This window comes from Epinephelus lanceolatus, chromosome 8 (assembly GCF_041903045.1).
Source record: "Epinephelus lanceolatus isolate andai-2023 chromosome 8, ASM4190304v1, whole genome shotgun sequence".
Lineage (NCBI taxonomy): Eukaryota > Metazoa > Chordata > Actinopteri > Perciformes > Serranidae > Epinephelus > Epinephelus lanceolatus.
Genome location: NC_135741.1, coordinates 24,919,130 through 24,939,834, shown reverse-complemented (window position 1 = coordinate 24,939,834; position 20,705 = coordinate 24,919,130). Strand labels below are relative to the sequence as shown.

Here is a 20,705-nt window from a genome sequence, read left to right as displayed (position 1 = left end):
ATTTTCAGGACTTAAAGTGGCCCTTGTTTTTCCCAATTAGATAGATTGGAACAGCTGTAAACAGTGCTAATCACAGGCATTTGTGCAGTGTTGGAAGTCATTGCCTGCCCCCCATCTGGACAGCGCATCAATGTATGACGTCATGTGCAAAGAAGCGTTTAATTGGCCAGACTGTTCTCATGCACTGTTTGTGCATATACCTACAAAATGTTATGAACCACAATGCATTAATATCCCATGTTATCATGAGTCAGTAATTTGTGGAGAACCCATGTAATTGAGGAGGCTGTGATCACGTGAGCAATGAGTTGACAAGGGTAAAGAAAGTAGTCTGCATACTGACATAGGTGGGGTAGTGGATTGGTCACAAAACACAGGACTTTTCAGCACATGACGTTTCCCCCAGGAGACCAGACGGTTTTGGACTGTGTGAAACCAAGTGAACTTTGATTCATCTTTAAGGTATATCATCACCATGTTTCTTTTCCTAAACCTGACCTACGTAATGTTATGTTAAGTGTGTAACGTTATTTATGGAGTGCTATTGCATTACATAACAAACAAACCGTTTTGTTTGAATTGTTGACAACATACATTTTAAATGACAGGAGAACAACATTTCAAGGGTGCCAGACAGGGCAAGCTTTATTAACACAGCAGAAACAAAACCAAAAAACAGAAAACCAAAAAAAAAAACAAAAGGGGAAAAAAATTCAATTTTCCAAAATAGATTTTAAACAAATGTACATGTCAATCAAAAAAGGCAAAAAAAGCTACCAAATAAATATTCACATCAACAACAATATTTTCATGAGACATCCTCATAGATGTCTTACAATGATTATAAAACAAGAGACAGTATGTACAATCATACAACTTTAATAGGACATGCTTAGGAGTTTGACTGCACCATTGTACCACACACTGACTACAACACAAAGGCTGCATATTAACTGACATGGTCCGTGAGCCGCCCGTCTATCCCATCATCAGAAGGCCTGGCATCAGCTCCCTAACCCAAAGGAAAATATTAAGAAATGTGTAACAAGCCTGGCAATAAATGCAGAACTGATGCTGTAATAATGGATGTGGGGATGTCTGTTTGTGAGCCAACCCTCTCTGTCCACACAACCAACCCGAAAAAGCCAGTCTCTGTTTCCTACGCTGAATTGTTGCTAGGCAATGCTGAGGAATTTGGTGTGTGAACATGAACTGGAAGCCTTTGTGCAAATCACCACTTTAAGTTCCTCCGACTACTGGGGGGCAGTCCACAGCTCCATAAAGACGCTACAACCATCTCAGAGATATTTCCAAAACAACACCAAGACTCACATCATGCACTTAAATACCGAAAAAGAGAAAAGAAAATACACATCAATCAAATGAAAAAAGAATGGAAAAATAGCTTTCTTTGGACAGGGCCAGCCTGTGCATTTTGATTACTTGTTCTCCTCACGTTATTTCCTTTTTTCCCCACTCACTAGCCCTTTTTACAAGATGATTGTTAGACTTTTGAAGTAGATTTCCAATTTCGAAAACATATACTGCACTGTCAACTCACTCAAGCAGCTTATTTAAGTCCTGCCGCCTCAATACTTCTTATTATGATTATGTAAAATTGACAGCAAAGTCTAGCATCTTCAACTCAAAGAGCACTGTTCCCTCTTATTCACATACTCTCATCTATTTCATAGCAGGACATCGTCATTGGTTTTTCTATATACCAGTGGCTACTTACACGGAGGAGGAGGGGCAAACACAGATCAGCAGCCTCTTTGTACAGCAGAGATGGTTTCAGTTCAGTCTATAACATGGATGTCCATGGAGCGCAGTAGCATGACAGTAATCACAAAGCTGCATCTTTATTGCCGCACAGGTTACCTTGCATCACAAGCACTTAAATCATTATTGCTTTATGGTTAGAAGCACAGAGATCAATGCTGCACACACACGTAACCATGAAGCCAAAGATTTAAGCTCAGAAAAGGGGTCAAATTTTTGCTCCGTAGTCGTCGTAACGTACAGTAAGTGCTGCTTATTGGAGGTCAATAGATTAACAAGAGTGTACGACACAAAAACTAAAGTCATCTTGGAAGAGTAGAGCCAGGTTGGGGTGCTACATTGGATTGTTGCAAACGAGAGAAAGCCAAAGGCATTTAACAGTAGTCCAAAAATCTCACTGACTTCCGGGAACATGATATGAAAGGCATTTTTCAAAACTGCATACCATTTGAGAATTGTTGAAAACCTGTCAACAAGGCAATGCTACAAATCTTTTCTGAAGAATATTTGAAACTGCAGACCAGATTTTTTCCCATTAGCAGTCGGCCTGACTTAAGTAGGCGTTTTCCTATGGTTTTAAATATGCCTCATAACACTGTGACTGGCATCAATAACCAGCCACAGCTTCATAAATAACACTCGACAGCTCGGCATTGAGCTGTTTTTATGCTCCTGGTCACAACAAAAGCATATTTTCTCATCCATTAAAATGTGTCTGTACCATCACCCAAATTGTATTTTAAAATCGACACCAGCTGTGACAGCAGAGACACCGGAAGCCCAACTACACTTCGCTTTATTTTTTTTTTTTTTGCGTCTCGTCATTTCTCCAGTCGTTTTGTACACACAGAGCCTCTTCAGCCTCCTCCACTTAGTCCACTGAAAGCTTGTGGAGCACCGCTGTCCAGAGCTACACAACCATGCATCAACAATCCATGCAGGTTGAACTAGTCTAGACTACTGTCTGCACAGCAGCCTGCGCTCACAGCTCTTATCCCTGCTCTCATCACCACTGAGACAATGAGAACAGCTCTCTATGTAATAGCTCTCGCTGTGGTTTGTCCCACTACTCCCTCTACATCTCTGTGCTTTCACAGGCCTAAATGGGGACACCAGCGACAAGCTATTTCACACCTCACACACCTTACTAAGAGGGATGTACAGGATTTTGCTAATTCCTGACGGTTTCATGCTAGATTTATTTTTGTACTTAGAAAAATATCCATTGAATTGTCTGAGAGGCATTTACATCACAAGATTAAACGTCACACGTTGCACATTTCCAATTTGGACAAAATCAACATGTGCCTAGAGATAGTAAAATCAGACAGATGTAACACCATTGTAGTTGCATACTGTTTTACAGGTGAAAAGAAATGATAGCTTGATGATCAAACCTTGACTGATATTGTTTGTTCGAAAGCAAGATAAACAGTAGTGGAAAAAGATGGATGTGCGCTAAAAGGTTCAGGAGCAAGTGGACAGCGAGGTGTCCACCTCTTCTGAGGGGTGTTTGGTTTCCGGGGGGGTGAGGGAAGGATTCAGCAGGAAGCCCTGATAAAACCATCTTGCCCACCCCCCCTTCCCCGAGACCAAAGAGGCAGGGGCTGGGGGTTGCATGTGAAGACTGTAACCCAAGAGGTCTCCACTCACATGACCGAGCAGCTCTTGGCCTTCTCCTTCTTGAAGGTGGAGGAGAGCAAATCCGACTTGCTGGGCAGGTGAAGAAGTCTTTTGGAGAGGCGGCGGGTGGGGCTGGGCTTAGGGAGAGGCTGCAGCTTGTTGATGCAGGCCATCGCCGCTGTGCGGAACACGCTGTGGATGCTTTTCTCCGAGGTGAACGCTGAGCACTCCAGGTATGCCTCTGCACCCAGCTGCTTAGCCATAGCAGAACCCTGCAATAAATGTAATGAGTGATGAAGGGTGCTGCTCATGACATCCTTTAATATATTTTCATAAGTTTCTATGTGCACCAGGGTCACTATGTAATGTTGAGTTCAGGAGGAAATACCCCTGCAAACTCATTAAGTCAAACTAAAAATAAGGGAGCATGCCACCAGTGACTCCTCTAGGTGATGATTTATTATATTCTTTACCCCTTTGTCTTCATAAAAAGACACAATAGGAATTACTGATATTTATAATTTATCAACTGCCATTGTAATCATAATGTTTTCCAAGGAATAAATGGGTCAGATTACCAAAATGATTCTGACATACTTGAAGATACAATTTTACAGGATACAGGATTTTTTTCCCACACCGCACAGCTCTGACTAGCAAGAATTAAAGCAACAACACAAAAGTTTCCAAACTGCACTATTTGCACTATATAGCTAACTTTTGGATGTGTGCTGCTTATGGTCTGGGACCAGGTTGTGTTCCATCAAAACTGGGGAGTCAAAATTTCCTAGTTCTAATTTGGAAATTTCAACTGGAACGCACCCTGAAGTCGGATTTCCAAGTTGTAAAGTTGGGAGAACCTCATCAACCACAATTTCAACTGGAGTGAAAGCTTATTACCGCATCTGTCTTATTTGTGTCTCATTAAATCAGTCGTACACACAGTACTCTCTAACGTCTATCTGTGGACATGCTGCTACGGTATTTGTATGCACAAATTACTGCATATTGCTTTGTTACCCTAACCTAACTAGAGCAAATCCCACTGTAAAATAACATTTTTCCAACTTGTTAAACTGGAACACTGTCAATGTAGGTGTAACATCATTCCCAGCTCTGGCTTACAACTTTAGAGGTAATAGGAATGCTGCAAAAGTTCAGACCTCGCCTGCGTGCTGTGGCCAGGAAAGTCTCAAACACAGTAAAATAAGAAGAAAATAAGAGAATACAGGCAGAGGGCAGAGTATCTGTAGATAAATACACTGCCACACACTCATGGGTCATAAGTGATGATTGAGAGGGATTACTTTTGTATGAGTCTATACAGTGTTTTTCAAGAAAATCCCACATAGTATACCTATATAGTATAAAGTTTAGTTGTCATACATGTTTCTGTCGATGTTTTTAATCTGGGTATTGACTTTATCTGTTACTTCTTGTGTCTCACCTGCTCATACGTCATGGGAGTCTGTTTCTGATTGGACAGCTCCATCAGCGTGCAGACATCTGTGCGCAGGTCGGTCTTACAGCCAATGAGCAGGATCCGTGTGCTCGGACAGAAGTCAAGAATCTCAGTTTTCCACTGTGAATACAAAAGGACAGTCAGTTCAGAGGATCCATTTTGCCAAAGTGTATAGTAAATAATGACCTTCACATACATATTAGACAGTTTGGTGGCATATTTTAACAAAAACAAGCTATATATGAAGAAACTGCTGATATTCAGTGCGACAATGGGACACAAAAGAGAAGTACTGAAGCCGTTACCTTCTTCAGACTGCTGTCCACAGTGTCTGGACGGCTGATGTCAAAACACAGCAAAACTGCATCTGAGTCACTGTAGCAGAGAGGCCTCACGTTATCGTAGTATGGAGAACCTTGAGGAGCAGAAAACAGAGAATTTAAATGGGGATAAAACACACAAAGGCATTTCTGATTTCAAGTTTCAGGTGCCATCAGTGATTTCAGTACAGCCCCTTTTGATCACAGGGATTCAAAGAAGAATCAGTGCAGTGCTGACTATTGCTCATTTGTGACGTTTAAGAGGAATCTAGTCCATTCTTTTGAAATACTGACAAAGATTCTCAGTGTTTTTGTTATTTTCATGCTGAAATGGTAACACACTTGTAGTTTCCATACTTTGTAGTGCTTTAAAGTTTCTCTGTAAGTTTTTTTGTTCCTGAATGTCTGATGGAAAAGGATATTTTGATTCACACATTCAGAGGTATATTTTTATATCACAGGCACAAGGGTTGAGGCTAAATTTGCTTTGAAAAATGTTTAAGAGTGCATAATTTGAGCCAATGATTTATTCGTTTTAAGTGGAGATAGTTTCAGGAATCGATTGCTGTGACAACAGGCAGTTTGTCAGGGCAAAAAGGGTGATGGAGCAGCGGAGTGGCGGAGGCAGAGCAAGAGAATACAGCTGCAGGGATTATGTGCAATCGGCATCACTCCTCCTGCTGAGCCTCACTTTGCTGTCCCTGCAACTGCTCTTTTCCCTGCTCCTATATCCTCTGCTGGCATTTCAGAGGGAGAGAAGATGACAATCGGGCACTAAATCCTCATTGATCTTCTCTTGCAGTAGATTACGCAAGTGGAACGGTGGGGCTCGGGGCAGGCAGACGCTCCCACTCATGCTCAGAATCCTTAAGTAAACCACCCACCCCCCAAAAAATCCTCTGCTCTGCGCGCAATACCTCCAGTCCCTCTGTTACCACAGCAACAGCCTTGGAATCCACCATCTACATCAGGCATTCCTCCCACCTCTCCATAAAGGCTCGCTTTAACTGCCAATCAATCATTTTACACCGCAAACTGCCCACCCACCTACTGTTGGGGACATTCCTCCGCTCTGCAACAGAGTTGGGGACCACAGACATTCATCCACATGGTAACACCACACCTTATTATGACACACAAACTCAGTATTTAAATTTGGCAGCAACCTCAGGTCTGCGATCAGATGAAACAGAAGAGGAGCAGCTCAATGGGATTAACGTGTTTACTTTAGGCTCGGTGTGAATCCCAAAAGGGATTCGGCATTCCTCTTATAGCTACAGAAAACAAAAGCAGGCTGTGTAATCACTCATTAGATATTACACAACCATCCTAATTGATTTACAGCGTGGAAAAACAATGCATCAGACGAAAACATATGAAAAAGCACACGCAACATGGATGTGTGCATACAGATCAGTTTCATGAATACTTAATGATTTTTCCACATTATCAAAGGGTAAAACTGAATTTGCCAGCTGCCGGGCGCTGTGAGTGGAATAATGACAAGCTGCGATGAAATTCCTCAGGGCTCAATGTCCTGAAGAAAGTAAACATCGCAGCAAAGGAACAAAGGGACATGCTTGTTGTATTAAAACTGGGGTTCTGTGCCTTTGGATAGAAAAACGACTTTGTTCTACTCTTAAGTAGCGAATTAACTGAAACATTCAGATTAAAGCAAATGACTTGCTGTGTTTGTTCAAAGAGGACAGACGTCGCCACCTTAAGAATGCAAATGACATTATTGCCCAAACACTATTTACACCTAGGGCTGGAGTAGGAAAGCCACGCTCATCTGTGAGACAACTTTGCGTTAGCTGACTGTGAAAATTGACACACATTAAAATCAGAGCAATTAGCACCACTAGGATGATGAGTCTGTGTGTGTGTGTGTGTGAGTGTGAGTGTGTGTGGGGTGACTCTGAGGTGTCTCATAGGTTGAGTCAGGGGGGCAGGGCGCTTTATAAATCTTCTCAATCTCCCTCAAGGGGTTATCACAGAGCCGGGAAGCTGGGTGTGATTCTGCATTAAATGGCCACTGATCTAAATACAGCAATCAATGGAAAGCTGCACAGGGGGTCCAAGAGCCTTTGCAATTAAAGCTGACAAATTAGTTACCCTGTCAAGAGGGAGGGGAGATGGAAGGGACGTCTAGGATTTTTTTTTCTCCACAGAAATCGATTTTATCATTTATTTTGGACAAAGGATTCATGGTTCAGTGGGTGTATTTATCCTATCTTCAAAGGAATTAAATAAAAAATGGTATGAATGTGTAAATATTAGTATTTGAAGCTCCACAGTGTACTGTTTGGGTACAGTAGCAGCCTTGGCAGCACTCTCCCGACACTCCAGGACCCAGTTTCTAATCCTGGAAGAAATAGCTGAGTCTATTGTGGCAAGAAAAAGCCAGGAGGAAGAGAAGAGGGAAAGCAGGAGTGTAGCCTACTGAGGGAGATCACAAAGAGCTCTCCTATGCCATTAATCCTTCACCCCCTGCAGTCTGATATCACAGAGTACCAGTCTCTGTCTCTTTCCTCCTTCCCTCCATTGCGACAACCCAAAGAATGGCTTGGGTAGATCAATACACATGCAGAGCCCAAGCATGCTCCAAATGTTCCCTTTCTTCTTTTTTCTCAACAGCATGCCTCCACAACAGATGGAGAGTTTCTGAGGCATGAAACATGGAGAGTGAGGCTCACTAACTGGGGAATGGAGGGAAAAGAAAAGAGCATAACCAAATTCCTGCGGCTGAGCTCAGCAACATCCGTCTTGATGGTGCGGTGCCCAGAGCTATGTGTCGAGGTGAAAATTGGGCCAGAGCAGGAGTAGGCTTTGCAGGCCGAGACGACGGGCCTTGTGGTGGAGCATACAGGTGGGGGAGGGGAGAATCTGTTTTTTCCAAGTGTACGGAAGTAAGACTGTGAGTGTATTTTTGTGCATGTGTGCTAAATCAACTGAGTGACGTAGCACGTCTTCATCATTAGCACACTCCTCTCCTACAGTGAGAATACAGGGGTCAGACAGATTAATGATCCAGTGATGGGATGACTCACAGATTTGGGGATGAGAGTAGCCCTGCCCCTCCACCCACACTTAGCCGACTGGGAGCTGCTGCTGCTGCTGCTTCTGCTGCTGCTGCAGCTGATAACTACGGACTTCACAGCCAGGCCAAAAAACACACTACATTGCGTCAGACAGTTGTTCCTTGGCTTCACATGCCAGAGCCAGTCAGAATCAGAGCTGAAGACCCCTGCAGGGAGAGAGAGGACGGCTCTTTGTTCCTGAACATCACCACGTCTGAGCTGTTAACAAGCTTTACTTTGTAACTTGACACTGTCAAAGCTCATCACACTCTGGATTTTGGAAGTTGACTCAAACAGCAGATGGTTTAAAAAATTTAAACCAAATCCTTGATGTGCATTCAATTAAAAGTGTTTTCTACTTACAAGCTTTCACAGCGTCACAGCCAGAGCCTCTGAGGTAAAAACTGTCAATCTTGTGTATGTTCAGAGACAAAGTTTCTCTCAGATAACTAAACACTACATTCTTACACTGCGTAGGCTTCAGAAGGAGGCTGTGGAGGATGATGGCCGTATACAGTGCAGGACTTTGACACCATGTCCAGAGTCCTGTCTTAGGTTTAGGCAACAAATGCACTTTACGCAAGGGTTAGGGAAAGATTGTGATGTGGGTTACATTCTAATAAAAAGGCATTAAAAATAAAATGCTGTAGTCACTACGACTGGGTATTGTCTTGCAAGATTGCCTTTTTTGGTGGGGAAACAACTGGAATATGTTTTCAGTGATCATTTTGCTAATACGTTCAGTATCAACATTTTTGCAACCTGACAGATACGTTAATTAGCAATATTTCCTTATTAAGTTAATAGAAAACATAATTTACATTTTATTTCCCTCCAAACAGATTTGCTGTTTCAAAGTTCTATGAGAAAGGGCTGAAATTGTTTAAATGTTAATGCTAATACCAATCAATTAACCCAGTCTGTTGAATAGATTTCATCTGCCTCTAGTCTAGAACTCTAAAATAATGCAATTGTATTCCTTATCCTTTATTTTAATCAAAAATGGATCCAGTGCTTAAACTATTAATCAGTCAAGTGATTTGTTGCATTGGGTTATCATTGGAGTCGGTTATTATGAAACATATCAAACACTGGATGGTTCCTGCTTATCAAATGCGAGTATTTCCTGTTTTTCTCTGTGTGACATCATTGTAAATCGGATATTGTGTGCAAGAGTGTGGGGTTTAGGGGACCTCTGCCAGAAAATTTAGAGCGTTAAACACCTAATTCCCAGCATTCTGGTGCATTTTTACGCACCAATTTGTGCCTTTTCTGCATCAATTTATCATATAAACATCTTTCGTTTTGTCCAAATAAAGCCATCTGTTACTTTCATGCTTTGACTGGGCGTAGGGGGGTGGGGGGGACACACAAATGCACATGTTCTAAATATTTATGGTGATGTGCCCACTGTGTCCCCCCCAAAAAATCTCCACCTATGATTGTGCAGACTGTTGGTCAGATAAAACAATCAAATTGCTACTTTTCTCTACTCTCTGATGATTTATAGATCAAACTATTCATCAACTATTGGATCAATAGTTAAAATAATCTTTAGTTGCAGCCCTCAAACAGACTGAGCCCTGAAAATGACTTACAGCTGAGTGGCTGTTAGAAAACGACTGACATCTATCCATTAACATGATTATTGTCTATTAACAGTGCCTCTCCTTTACAGTCATACAGATTGTTTCATCAGCTCAAATGGATATTGGGTTCATTACATATCAATCCTGTTCATTAATCATTTGATGAAATGATTATATATATACAGTTTCTTCTAAAACTCAAAGGCTTTATCAGCAAGACCATTCAACCTGAAATAAATTACCCACTAACACCATAACGAGATTCATTATCCACTATTCATGAGTTACAGCCACTGGACACTGTTCGCCTTCCCCTCTTTCTCTCCTCCCCTGCATGTCCAATCGGACCGGGCTGATTAAAACCGGTGGATTGATTTTGGTCTGTAAATCCATGGCGGGGCTGGGAGAAGGAGCTGCCTGCCATGTGGAGCCGGTGATGAGGTCAGTCCAATCAATGAAGGGGAGTCGGGATAATGAGGAGACCCTCTCAGTGTGGTGGGGCCGCAGCGGCACAACTCCACGCAATTAGAGCAAATTACAGTAGGAAGAAGAAACAGTACAGTGTGACCAACAAATAGCACCGGTGCCTATCGTCCATCACTGGGAGCCTGACATGAGATACATGAGAGTCGTCCATAACAAATGATGTGGAGGAGGGTTGATGTAAGTTTTCCTCTCAGTGGAACAAGAGAGTGAGAATGTGGTCTTTAAATCAAACCTAAAGCTGGTGGCAAATAAAAATATTTACATCACCATTAATAACTCTGTGATGCCTTTCGTGGCTGATTTAATTCAGTAATTTCAACTGTCTGAAAGACGTGTACTACATACATTATTGTGTCTGTATTCAGGGTTGCAGCGGTGCACCGGTTTCATGGTATACTGTGGTATGAAAATTGAAGGTTATCATACTATATACAAAATGCGGACTATTTACACATACTTCCAGAAAAATGGTTTCAAGTGTCAATACATGAATGGGTTTGTTCAACCAAAAAAACCCTCTGTTTTCTTTCCTTTAAGACTCATTGCAACATACACTAAAAAATAAATGTGCACTACTACATACCGTGATAATGGACACCAGTATATTTTCTGAGATGGTTGTTTCACTGTGTAAATCTCACTCTGTTGCAACCCTAGCTGTATTGCATGGCATGTGTTTGTTATTGGGTGTGTTTATTGTTCCTTGTAATGCAAATTAGCCAGAAACTAACTGGTGCAGTTTTGGATTGTGCGTGGATAACAAGGAAGCAACAAAGAAAGGAGTCAACAGAGGGATGAAAAGAGTTGAAACAATTAAATATATGAAGGACAAAAGTGTAAATGGGAACAGAAAGTGACAGGATGAAGAAAGAAACAAAGTAAGAAAGACAGACAGACAGCATGTCAGACTCATTGGGTTGGTCAGAAGGGCTGGCCCAGTGGACCTATTCAGAGTCTTAATCCTCTGCATCATGCTGTTCTAGTGGGTGACCCAGAGCAGCATATGGAGGCAAATGCAGGTCACCAGAGTTTCTGAGCTGCCTCCTGTCTGTCTGCTCCAGAAAACCTTCCTGCTCAACAGGATGTCTCTGTGTGCCCATCATCCCCCGGCACCAGGCCCACTCCTGCTGGCCATACCAAAGGTCCACAGGCTGAGATTAAAAAGCAGGATTTGGTCTGGGGAGGGAATTACACTCACTTTTTTTCCCCCTGTTGCTGCTTCTGGATAACGGAGGGAGGGTAAACCAGGAGACCAGAGTAAATACTGCATCATCTCAGACAAGTGGGTCTGTTACGTAAAGGATTTGTTGTACGCAGACACGCAAAAACACACGCGCACACGAGGCAACTTGCAGTGACCTAGTGAGGCTGCAGATACATCCGGCGCGGGTGAGGATGGAGAGGGGAACCATTGTGCAGTGAGCATGAAGGGAATCAAACAGGTGCTGCAGACCCGTGTTCACAGTATCCAGGTCAACACGACTAACAGCGGATCCCCCGGGAGATCCACACTGACACATTGACCCTCTTTTTCACGCTTAGGGTAAATGAACATATGATGCACAAAGTCAGCAATAACAACAAGTGAAGCGGAATAATCCCTGTCTCTTTCTGCCTAGTTTTCAGAGAAACACACTGGGCACAGACATGTACTTGTAGATCTGTAAATACTGTGTCCTGCCACATGCAGAAATGCATCAGGTGATATAACAAAAATTAAATCAGCTGCAATATTGAGATTTGGAAGAAGATGGAGAAGCTGCAGCTCAACAAGTGCACATTTCTGCATCAATGATGGATGGAAACAAAGAGTACTAGGCCTGCCTATTAGCCTTTATGTAATCAAACACCACTTCCACGTTGTGTCCTTTATTCCAAGATGAGAATGGTCATGAAAATTACATTTCTTGTCTCTAAAAGAAGAACATCTAGATAAAAAAAATCCAAGATGCAGCTCTGCTTTCAGCTGAGATAGATGCTCATTATATTCACAGCGCATTGCCTAATATTCTCCTTCAGTGCTGCAGGCAGAATACAGGCCATGATAGGCCAGACAGACAGACAGAGGGAAAAAGGTGATCAGTTACCTGAAGTGTCCCACAGACTGAGCTCCACTCGCTGCTCCTCCAGCTCCAGACAGGCTGTGTAGTTTTCAAATACCGTGGGCACGTAGGTCTGGAGAGCAATTAGCAACATGGTGCCATTAGTGGGGAGGTGTCAGTCAGTCAGCTACAGGTAATGGGATTTATCTGGCTAATTAGTGCAACACGCAAACACGCACTGAGGGTTTAATCAAATAATAACACTGAGAATAAGATATTTTTCTCCCCCTCAGTTTGGAGGAATTTCGGATCAATCAATCACATGAATCACTGCAGCTGCAAGAAACATTCTGCACAGACAAATATAACATGAATCATCCATGTATGCGTAAAGAATAGTCTACATTTCCACTGATCATGCGATAAAAAAGCAAATGCATCACAAAGTATTACGGTAAATGCACGCAAAATTCACAGAGAGGACGATTTTTAAAGAAAATGCGCATGAGTGTCTGCAGCATGCGCACTACTTTTCTCTGTGCCACATTGACTCATTTGAACAAACTTAACACCGTAAATATCAGCAAAAATACAAAACAGCTTATGTGCATTCACATTATGTTCATTTCTCACTATCAGGAGCCACATTAGAGCATACCTCTGGATAACAATCCTTCGCCAGGACTTGCAACATCGCCGTTTTTCCGCATTGAACGTCTCCCACAAGAACCAGTTTACATCTCACCACGAGCGGCTGTGTATTTCTCCTTTCCTTCATGGTGGTAATGATGGTCCAGTGTTTGTTGCACAAAATATGTAAAAACAAGAAGCAGAACAACACAAAAAAATCGTCCCAGTGTGATGGAGCGTCCCGGAGTCTGGTTCTCGGAGGATGCTCGCAGTTGATCTGATTGAATTTGCCACTGCGGCTCTTTATACAAGCGAGCAGCAGCCAATAGGAGCTCTCCATTCCACAGGCTTTCTAACATCCCTGTACTGCACTCTGTTCTCAGAGAGCAGAGACAAGTTGTTTTGTCTAAGATGATACAACAGCTGCGTTATGAGCAGAGATTTAGTAGAATACTTTAGTCAGAATACTGTGCAAGATTTAATTTTAAGGGACATATATTAATTCGTGTTTACCTGCAAACTAAATTAATTGTTATGAACAATTAATTTCCAATCATTTAATCTAAAACTGCTTTAACTTTAATATCTGGGGCTCATGAATTACAGCACAAAGCAGCCGGTCACTGCAGACTTGTCTTTGTCACCTGTGGGTCCTGGCTGTCACTTGGTCTGCTGCAAATTGATTGATTAGATTGACTTGGCTGGCTGGATCAATAGCACAGCACTGGCCGAGGACAACGGGGCTGATAGACCAAGCCACAGTGGACTAATTAGTTTGCTTTGATCTGCACTACAGAGTCAAGACGATTTTATCTAAACAGCTTAGATTCGTCTTTTTGAAATTTGCTCTCGTTCTTTGACAACTGGACTGAAATTCCCTGTCTCAGATTTAGCAGTGTGAGGAAAGGTGATATAATTGGCTCTGGAAAATTTTGACAATGATGTTCTCAGACGTGGTCAATTTCCTCTTAAATCCAACATTTCTTACTGCCCTATAAAGGACAGATACGTACCATTTCAAGATTGTTTCAGTGACTGCTGATCAAAAGGTGGTGTGACTTGTGTTAGTAATACCACCATGTCAACATGCAGTGGGCTGGTGTGAAGCCCCCTGATAGGTGACCAGCTATCGGCTGCCCACAGGGTCAGGTCAGAGGTCCTTCCTCTCACTTGTGCTGGTAAAACCCCTGGAGACACAGGCAGACACTGACTTTCACACCCTGAAGGTTATTACTGTATGGAAACAGCATCTCATTGTTAGGAAAAGGAGAATTAAAAGATAAAAGTCAATTAGCCGCCTTCCTCTGTGTCTGGCAGCCTATTAGCTAATTTACTTACTGTTGCCAATCAGAGCCCTCGTGGTTGTTGCCCCAGTGGGTCAAAGCAATTTGCCTCTGTTCATAAACAGCCCATATCATTCATCCCCCCATGCTGGGATCTGTCTCTGCTTTACAGCCCAATATGTCTTGTTGTCATCGTACACAGCTCTGATTTGTGGGGGTTGTGTCTGCATGCAGGAGAGGAAGTGTTTTGTATTGCTGTTACCGTTTCATTTGATAGACTGCACATTCTCTCTTTGTTCATAGTATTTCTCTGCGAGAAGAGCGTGTTTTTTACACCTGCCTTTTAAGTGAATGTTGTGAAATAATAATGGTTATTATCAGTGGAAAAACACAACGCAGCACAGGGCAAAAAAAGAGGCACTTTGCTGTAATACAATTTCATGTTTGGCTAGATTTTATATAAATTAAGTTTTTAAAATTACTTTAGTATTTATCCTGCAGTAGGATGGAAAAACCTCAGTAACAGCTTTGATGCTGGTGCCAAAGACTGCTGAAGCCGTTATGTAATTTCAAAAAGGTAAATCAGTGCACTAAAAGGGAAAAGAAAGACAGCTTTGAGAAAGGAGGCAGCTAAATCTTTCAAAAATACAGGGGAATGAACACAACTTACTTGCTACAGAGGGGATTGATATTGATATGTAACTTGGTTAGCTAGTTAATATTATAATAGTTAGCATGCTGATAATTAAAGCAGAATGCCAAAACTGCAGTTCCTTGAATGGCCACTTGAGGCTGGCTCCAAGAGTGAGTCAGTCCCCACAGACCCTTGTGTTGAAATGCCCAACTTCACAGTAGAAATAAACATGTTTACAGCGTGGTACAAAAAATGGTTTTGGTCTCTGTAGCTAACTTCCCTATTCATTCGTGTGACAACGTTGGTTAGGTAAGGTAACCATGGCCCCAGATTCACAGAGAAGGCCTTTAGGCGTACATGTAGGCGTAGCTACTTCAGTCTGTTTTCAGTTTATGAAAGTTAAAAGCCTAAAAAAAATACTGGTCAGCATTTGGTTGTACTAAAAGTGCTGATGTTTGGCTCTTTCAATGAATGCATTTTGATTTAATTATTTTTTTTTAATAGCAAAAATTAACATTAGCATAATCACAGTTAACCATAGACTAGAAATTAGCAGTCCTAACCAAGCTAGCAGTTAGCATTAGGGTTAGCCTCATCTTCTCATCCAAGTATGATCCCTTCTTGCACCAAAAATCCAAAATGGTAACGATCAAAATGCCAAACTCAAGTCCTCAAAATGTCCACAAACCAATGGGTGTTACGTCCCTTTTTTTTTTTTTTTTTACAGTCAGTGGTTTAAGCCTTTTTGTAAACATATGGATTGTGCATTTAAGTTTTTTCAAGTTTTCATGGGATACTTCCATGGTTCCAAGAAACTGGGCAAACACTTATTCACTTTAATTCAGTAATAAAGCAGGATTTTGGTGAGGTCTACTTCTTGGAACACAGTAATCCTTTCTCGGTGTGGGGCCCAGAGTGAGACAGCTTTCCACGTTGTCTAATTCCCAGAGTGTAATGGAGACCTAAAAACTGTGACAGAAATGATGTTCTATACTTTTCTAAAACCTTGTTTGTCGTTTAGAGTAAAAGCTTCACAAAGAAATTTCAGAATGTGGAGAAAAAAGGGTTGAAATACACTGAGATGTGAGATTGTCCAGCTTTAATGCATTATAAACACCTGATTGATGACTTGTACAGGCGTGACAATGGATGCATTGAAGAGGGAAGGGGCCCTCTTGAGCTTCATATGTACAGGGCTCATATTTTTATGCTAAGCCGCTGATTAGTCGTGAATAAAACTCTAATACAGAAAGATAGAAACAGTTGAGAAGAAAAGTTGCAGACGATGAACTCTCTCTAACCCTTCTAAAATAACTGCAATGGATACAGGGATGTCCGTGAAACCACCACAGAGCTCCTCTGATGGGACAGGGAGAGACAGGTGGTGGTGAATAATCATCAGGCATAAAGTGACACCTTCCAATATGGCTGACACTAGAGGATGAGTAGGAGGATACAGGGAGGGGGGTTTACTACTGGCAGGATAAAGCATTGGCACCTTAAAGCATCACACCTCTATGTATTTGGTGACAGCGTTGGTAATTACCATCAACACAATGAAAGAGTGACAGCAATATACACATGGCAAAAGCTGAGTCACTTTCCTTCTCACTGGATCCTCAGGCGGTTACAAATGTTAACAGGGAGACTTCCTTGTTTTGCTGCCACAAACTCATCAGCAGATGGTGTTGTAACCCAGGATTAACATGACTTTCACATATGATAGCAGCAATTTAGAACAACTCATGTTAGATCAACCAGAGAGGGAATGTCAAGCTGCCTATCAATAAAACGTGGCATTATGAGTGCAGGACAGATGGTAAATGATGATCATATGCGGATAGAGGTGGGAATATCGTGGGTCTCTGTAGGAAGTGGAGCTCAAGTGGAATTATAATGAGTGGCACATGGGTGCAGTTATGAATGATTTGAACAGACTGTAGCTCATCAAAAAAACATGTGTGGACTGATTAAAGAGAGTTAGAACATGCCAAAGGTCCCTACTTCTCATGCATATTGACTTATCTCTGACCTCGCCTTATCATATAGATTTGATACAGTTGTGCAGAGCCAAAACAACATCCCAGCTTGGCTTTGCCAAACGTATGTCAGACACTCCAGACACCCATGTTAATGTCACAGGAGCTGTACGCAGCATACTAAGCATATATATGATTCAGAGTCTGAGCTGGAATTGTCTGCACACAGTTCTCAACCTGGAGGGAGCTGAGCCAGCAGCTAGCAGCTGACAGTGCTAACAGTGGCAACAGTGCTGACTAATGTGGGTTTATACTTCTCGGCTAAATAGACGGCGTACCTACAGCATGGGCTCTGCGTCAAGAGAGCCCACACAGTACCTTTCACTGTAGCCTGACATGCACCTCCTCAGAAATGTGACTACACTATCATAGTTCATATCATATAATTTACTCAATGTAAAATGCCATAGGCCTGTGCTTAAAACATTAGCATGTTGTATTTGTGGAGAAAATGTGTTCAGCAAAAGACAAGTGCTTTGTCTGTGAATGCTGTGAGTTATAGTGAAGCTTATTTGTGTACTTGTGTTTGAAATTGTCTCTATTAAGCCATGTTTAATGTGTGTTTAAGTGAGGTTGGGCACTGACGCTGAGTGATAAGACCTGGCTCCAATTCATCCAAATAGTGAGGTCAGGCCAGGCTCTGTGCAGACCACTCAAGTTCTTCTACACTTCTTCTACAAAGGGCTCTGTCATGTTAAAACAGGAAAGTGACCTCTCTTAAGTGTTGCTACAAACCTGCAAACATGCTAATGTCTAAAATATGATTGCATGGCATGCTGTTGCACTGAGATTTATCTTAATTGGAACTAACCAACAGCAGAGTAGTATACACCTTTGGCCAGACAGTGTAGAACCAGTTACCAGGACACATTTAAAGGGTTAGTTCACCCAAATTACAAAAATATACTGCATATAGATTGTTTTAATTTATATCTAGTGGTATCTAGCCATGCTAATACATGTCCACGTTTTGAAATACATATGTAACTTCTTCTAATTAAAATAATGGTGGTCAAAGGAGTTTTATTTGTGGTATTAGCAGGATTGAAAAAAATATGTTTAAAAAAATCTGTAGCAGTTTGTTTTGTGAGCGATAATGTCACAGCTACTCTCACAATCCAGGTATTTCACTGTAGTGTTGTCACAAATATGATGATTTGATTTAGTGACATACATACTGATTCTGAATATTGATTTTTTTTTTTTTTTAAATATACATTTTCTGCAGTATCGATACACCACTACAGTACCAGCAGCACTTTCTTGCTCCCCTTACTGTTAAGATTTACTATGGTCGTTCTAACAATGACCAAACATTCCCCATGGTCAAAAATGGTTTTGAACATTGATATTTTTCAGGGTATTGGATAGCACTTTATTTGAACAGTCCACCTACAGTTAGTTTACAGAGTATTTGTGACATTTTAACAGCTTATTGGTTGAGATTCAACAATTCAAATGTTTCGCTTTGTCTGTAGATGTTAATCTAGAGAGCATAGAGTTTGAATATAGAGTATAGAGTTCAGCCGAATAATTCTGAGAATATGTAAGTATATTCATGAATTATCACACATACTTTATAGATAATCTGCTAAACATCTGCAGACAAATACAGTGGAATAAGATGTTAAAATGCTACTAATGATCTATAAACTGTCTGTAGGCCAACTGTCCAAATAAAGTGTTATCAGGTATTGTGTCGTGGTTTGAAATACCAGTAATGTGGCAACACTGCTTTGTTGTGCAGGTTTTATACTGATGTTTTTTTTTTGGTAGTTGTAGTTTTAATGAAAATGGTCACAGTGAAGTTTGGGTTGGTAGAAATCTCAGAGACATATATCACAAACTCTGACCAGATAAAACCAAAACTATCTGCAAAGTGACAAATATGGTTGTGTTGTTATTATGGTGAACTGGCCTTTTAAATAACAGTTTCAAAAAGAGAGAAATAATCACTGTATGACATGTCTGATTTACATTGAGCTGACTACTTCACATCACCACACAACCTGAAACTACAGACAGGCCACTTCTGTCCTCTGCTGGTGGTGTTAGGAGTCACAGAGGAGAAATAAAAACACCACAGACAAAAAATGTTACTTAAATGTTGTTTGTGTTTTATTCACCCCCTCTTTCAAATGTGCTATAGACAAATGCACCCTGTACACATCATCATCAGACACTGTTGGATATCATTTATCCCGTCGACTTGTCAGAAACCACGTGAAATGTTGACATCATCATCAGACCAGACAACTTGTTCGGTATTGGAGGTGGGTACAGCATAACGTTTAGTGCATTTATTGCATCGTAAAGCAGACATATAAATGATAGTAGTGCAATTATACCCCATCATAACTGAGGAGATACCTTGATAGTCTCAGCTAGTGTCTCGTCAGTGCTAGACTTTGTATTGCATACAGAATTTAGGCAAGTGAAACGCAATAGGAAATGATAATTGTAAAAAATTGTGCTTTGGACGTCCAAAGAATAATTCACTTTTTGTAGAAATTTCCTGCAATAAAAATTAAGCAAATAGAAGGAGTTGAAATCTGTATTTTTTATTATCGAAAGAAGGTACTGTGCTCTCTGTGTTTCATCAAGTAGAAGTTATGTATCTCAAACCTGGTCCTTCAGAAATGAATGTGGGTGTCGGTGGAAGCAAACTTTACGGTGGTCCTAAATAACTGCAGTGCATCATTCTAAAACGAGAGGAACATACGGATAAACACATGCTTTCTGAGGCATTGAGTATAGAGTTGTGTACTGTGACTAAAACCCTTCTACTTCCTGTCAGCATTTATTGTTTCTGTGCAATTTGATAATAATAATAATAATAATAATAATATAATATCTGCATATTGAATATACAGTATGTACAATTAAGCCTTGATATATGTGACTGATTATGTACTCTGAAGAGTGAATGGCTCATGTGAGGATGGTCCTAAAAAGCCCTTCTGATGAAACAGGAATACAATATGTCATGCACATACATTAGATTATTTACATGTGTGGTATGTCAGCTGAAGTCTATAGTTTATATGGTAAAAGCAGATGCATGAATGAAGAGAATCTCAGTTAAGATGCATTCGTTTTTGTGAGTACTGTACGATATGGAGGCCGGTAGATGATTAAATTAACACAAAAGAGACGGTGGGTGGCTATGTGAAGTTTGGAAGTTTTTGGTATTTGCAGCAAAGACATTTAATAAGTCCTACAACTGGAAGTTGTATATATAACTAGTGAATGTGGATGCTTATTAAATGTCTTGTTTGCAACGGGCAGAGAAATAAGCAGTGGTGGATATAAGTGTAACATAACGACACCACCAGAGGTCACCCTCCATATACTTATAGGCCTGCTGTACACATGCTGAGTTTAGCCGTTAGTGCCAAAAGATAATTCGATAATTTACTGGGCTTATTAGGAAGTGACCCTTTGCAATCTGTTGATGTCTCTTCAGTGGAAATATAGTCTTCTCTTCGCACAGTGGTGTAGTGGAAGGTGAATGTAACTCCTTTTTCACTTCATTCTGAAGCTCCATTGATGTCTATAGTCCACCCACCTCTCCAGTCACCAATTCACCACTGAGCAGCAGTGAAGTGTGAAATGTAAATTACATCACTGATGTGTTAAAACAAAACAAAAAATGCAGATTTTCCTGACTGCTGTTGATGTGCGTACTTTAGAGCTAACATCACCGAGAATTACATTCAGCACACATGCTGAGGT

At 41.2% G+C, this 20,705-nt stretch overlaps 1 protein-coding gene across 1 annotated transcript; it reads right to left on the bottom strand.

Annotated features, from left to right (window-relative positions):
* Window positions 1-618: 618 nt before the first annotated feature.
* On the bottom strand, window positions 619-13,302 carry rnd1b (Rho family GTPase 1b). Its single transcript, XM_033630116.2, has 5 exons — window positions 13,043-13,302; window positions 12,430-12,517; window positions 5,173-5,282; window positions 4,853-4,987; window positions 619-3,677 (listed from the first exon to the last, which is right to left on the bottom strand). The coding sequence occupies exons 1-5, from the start codon at window positions 13,160-13,162 to the stop codon at window positions 3,432-3,434; spliced, it is 699 nt and encodes a 232-aa protein (XP_033486007.1). The 5' UTR covers window positions 13,163-13,302; the 3' UTR covers window positions 619-3,431.
* Between the last annotated feature and the right edge of the window lie 7,403 nt (window positions 13,303-20,705).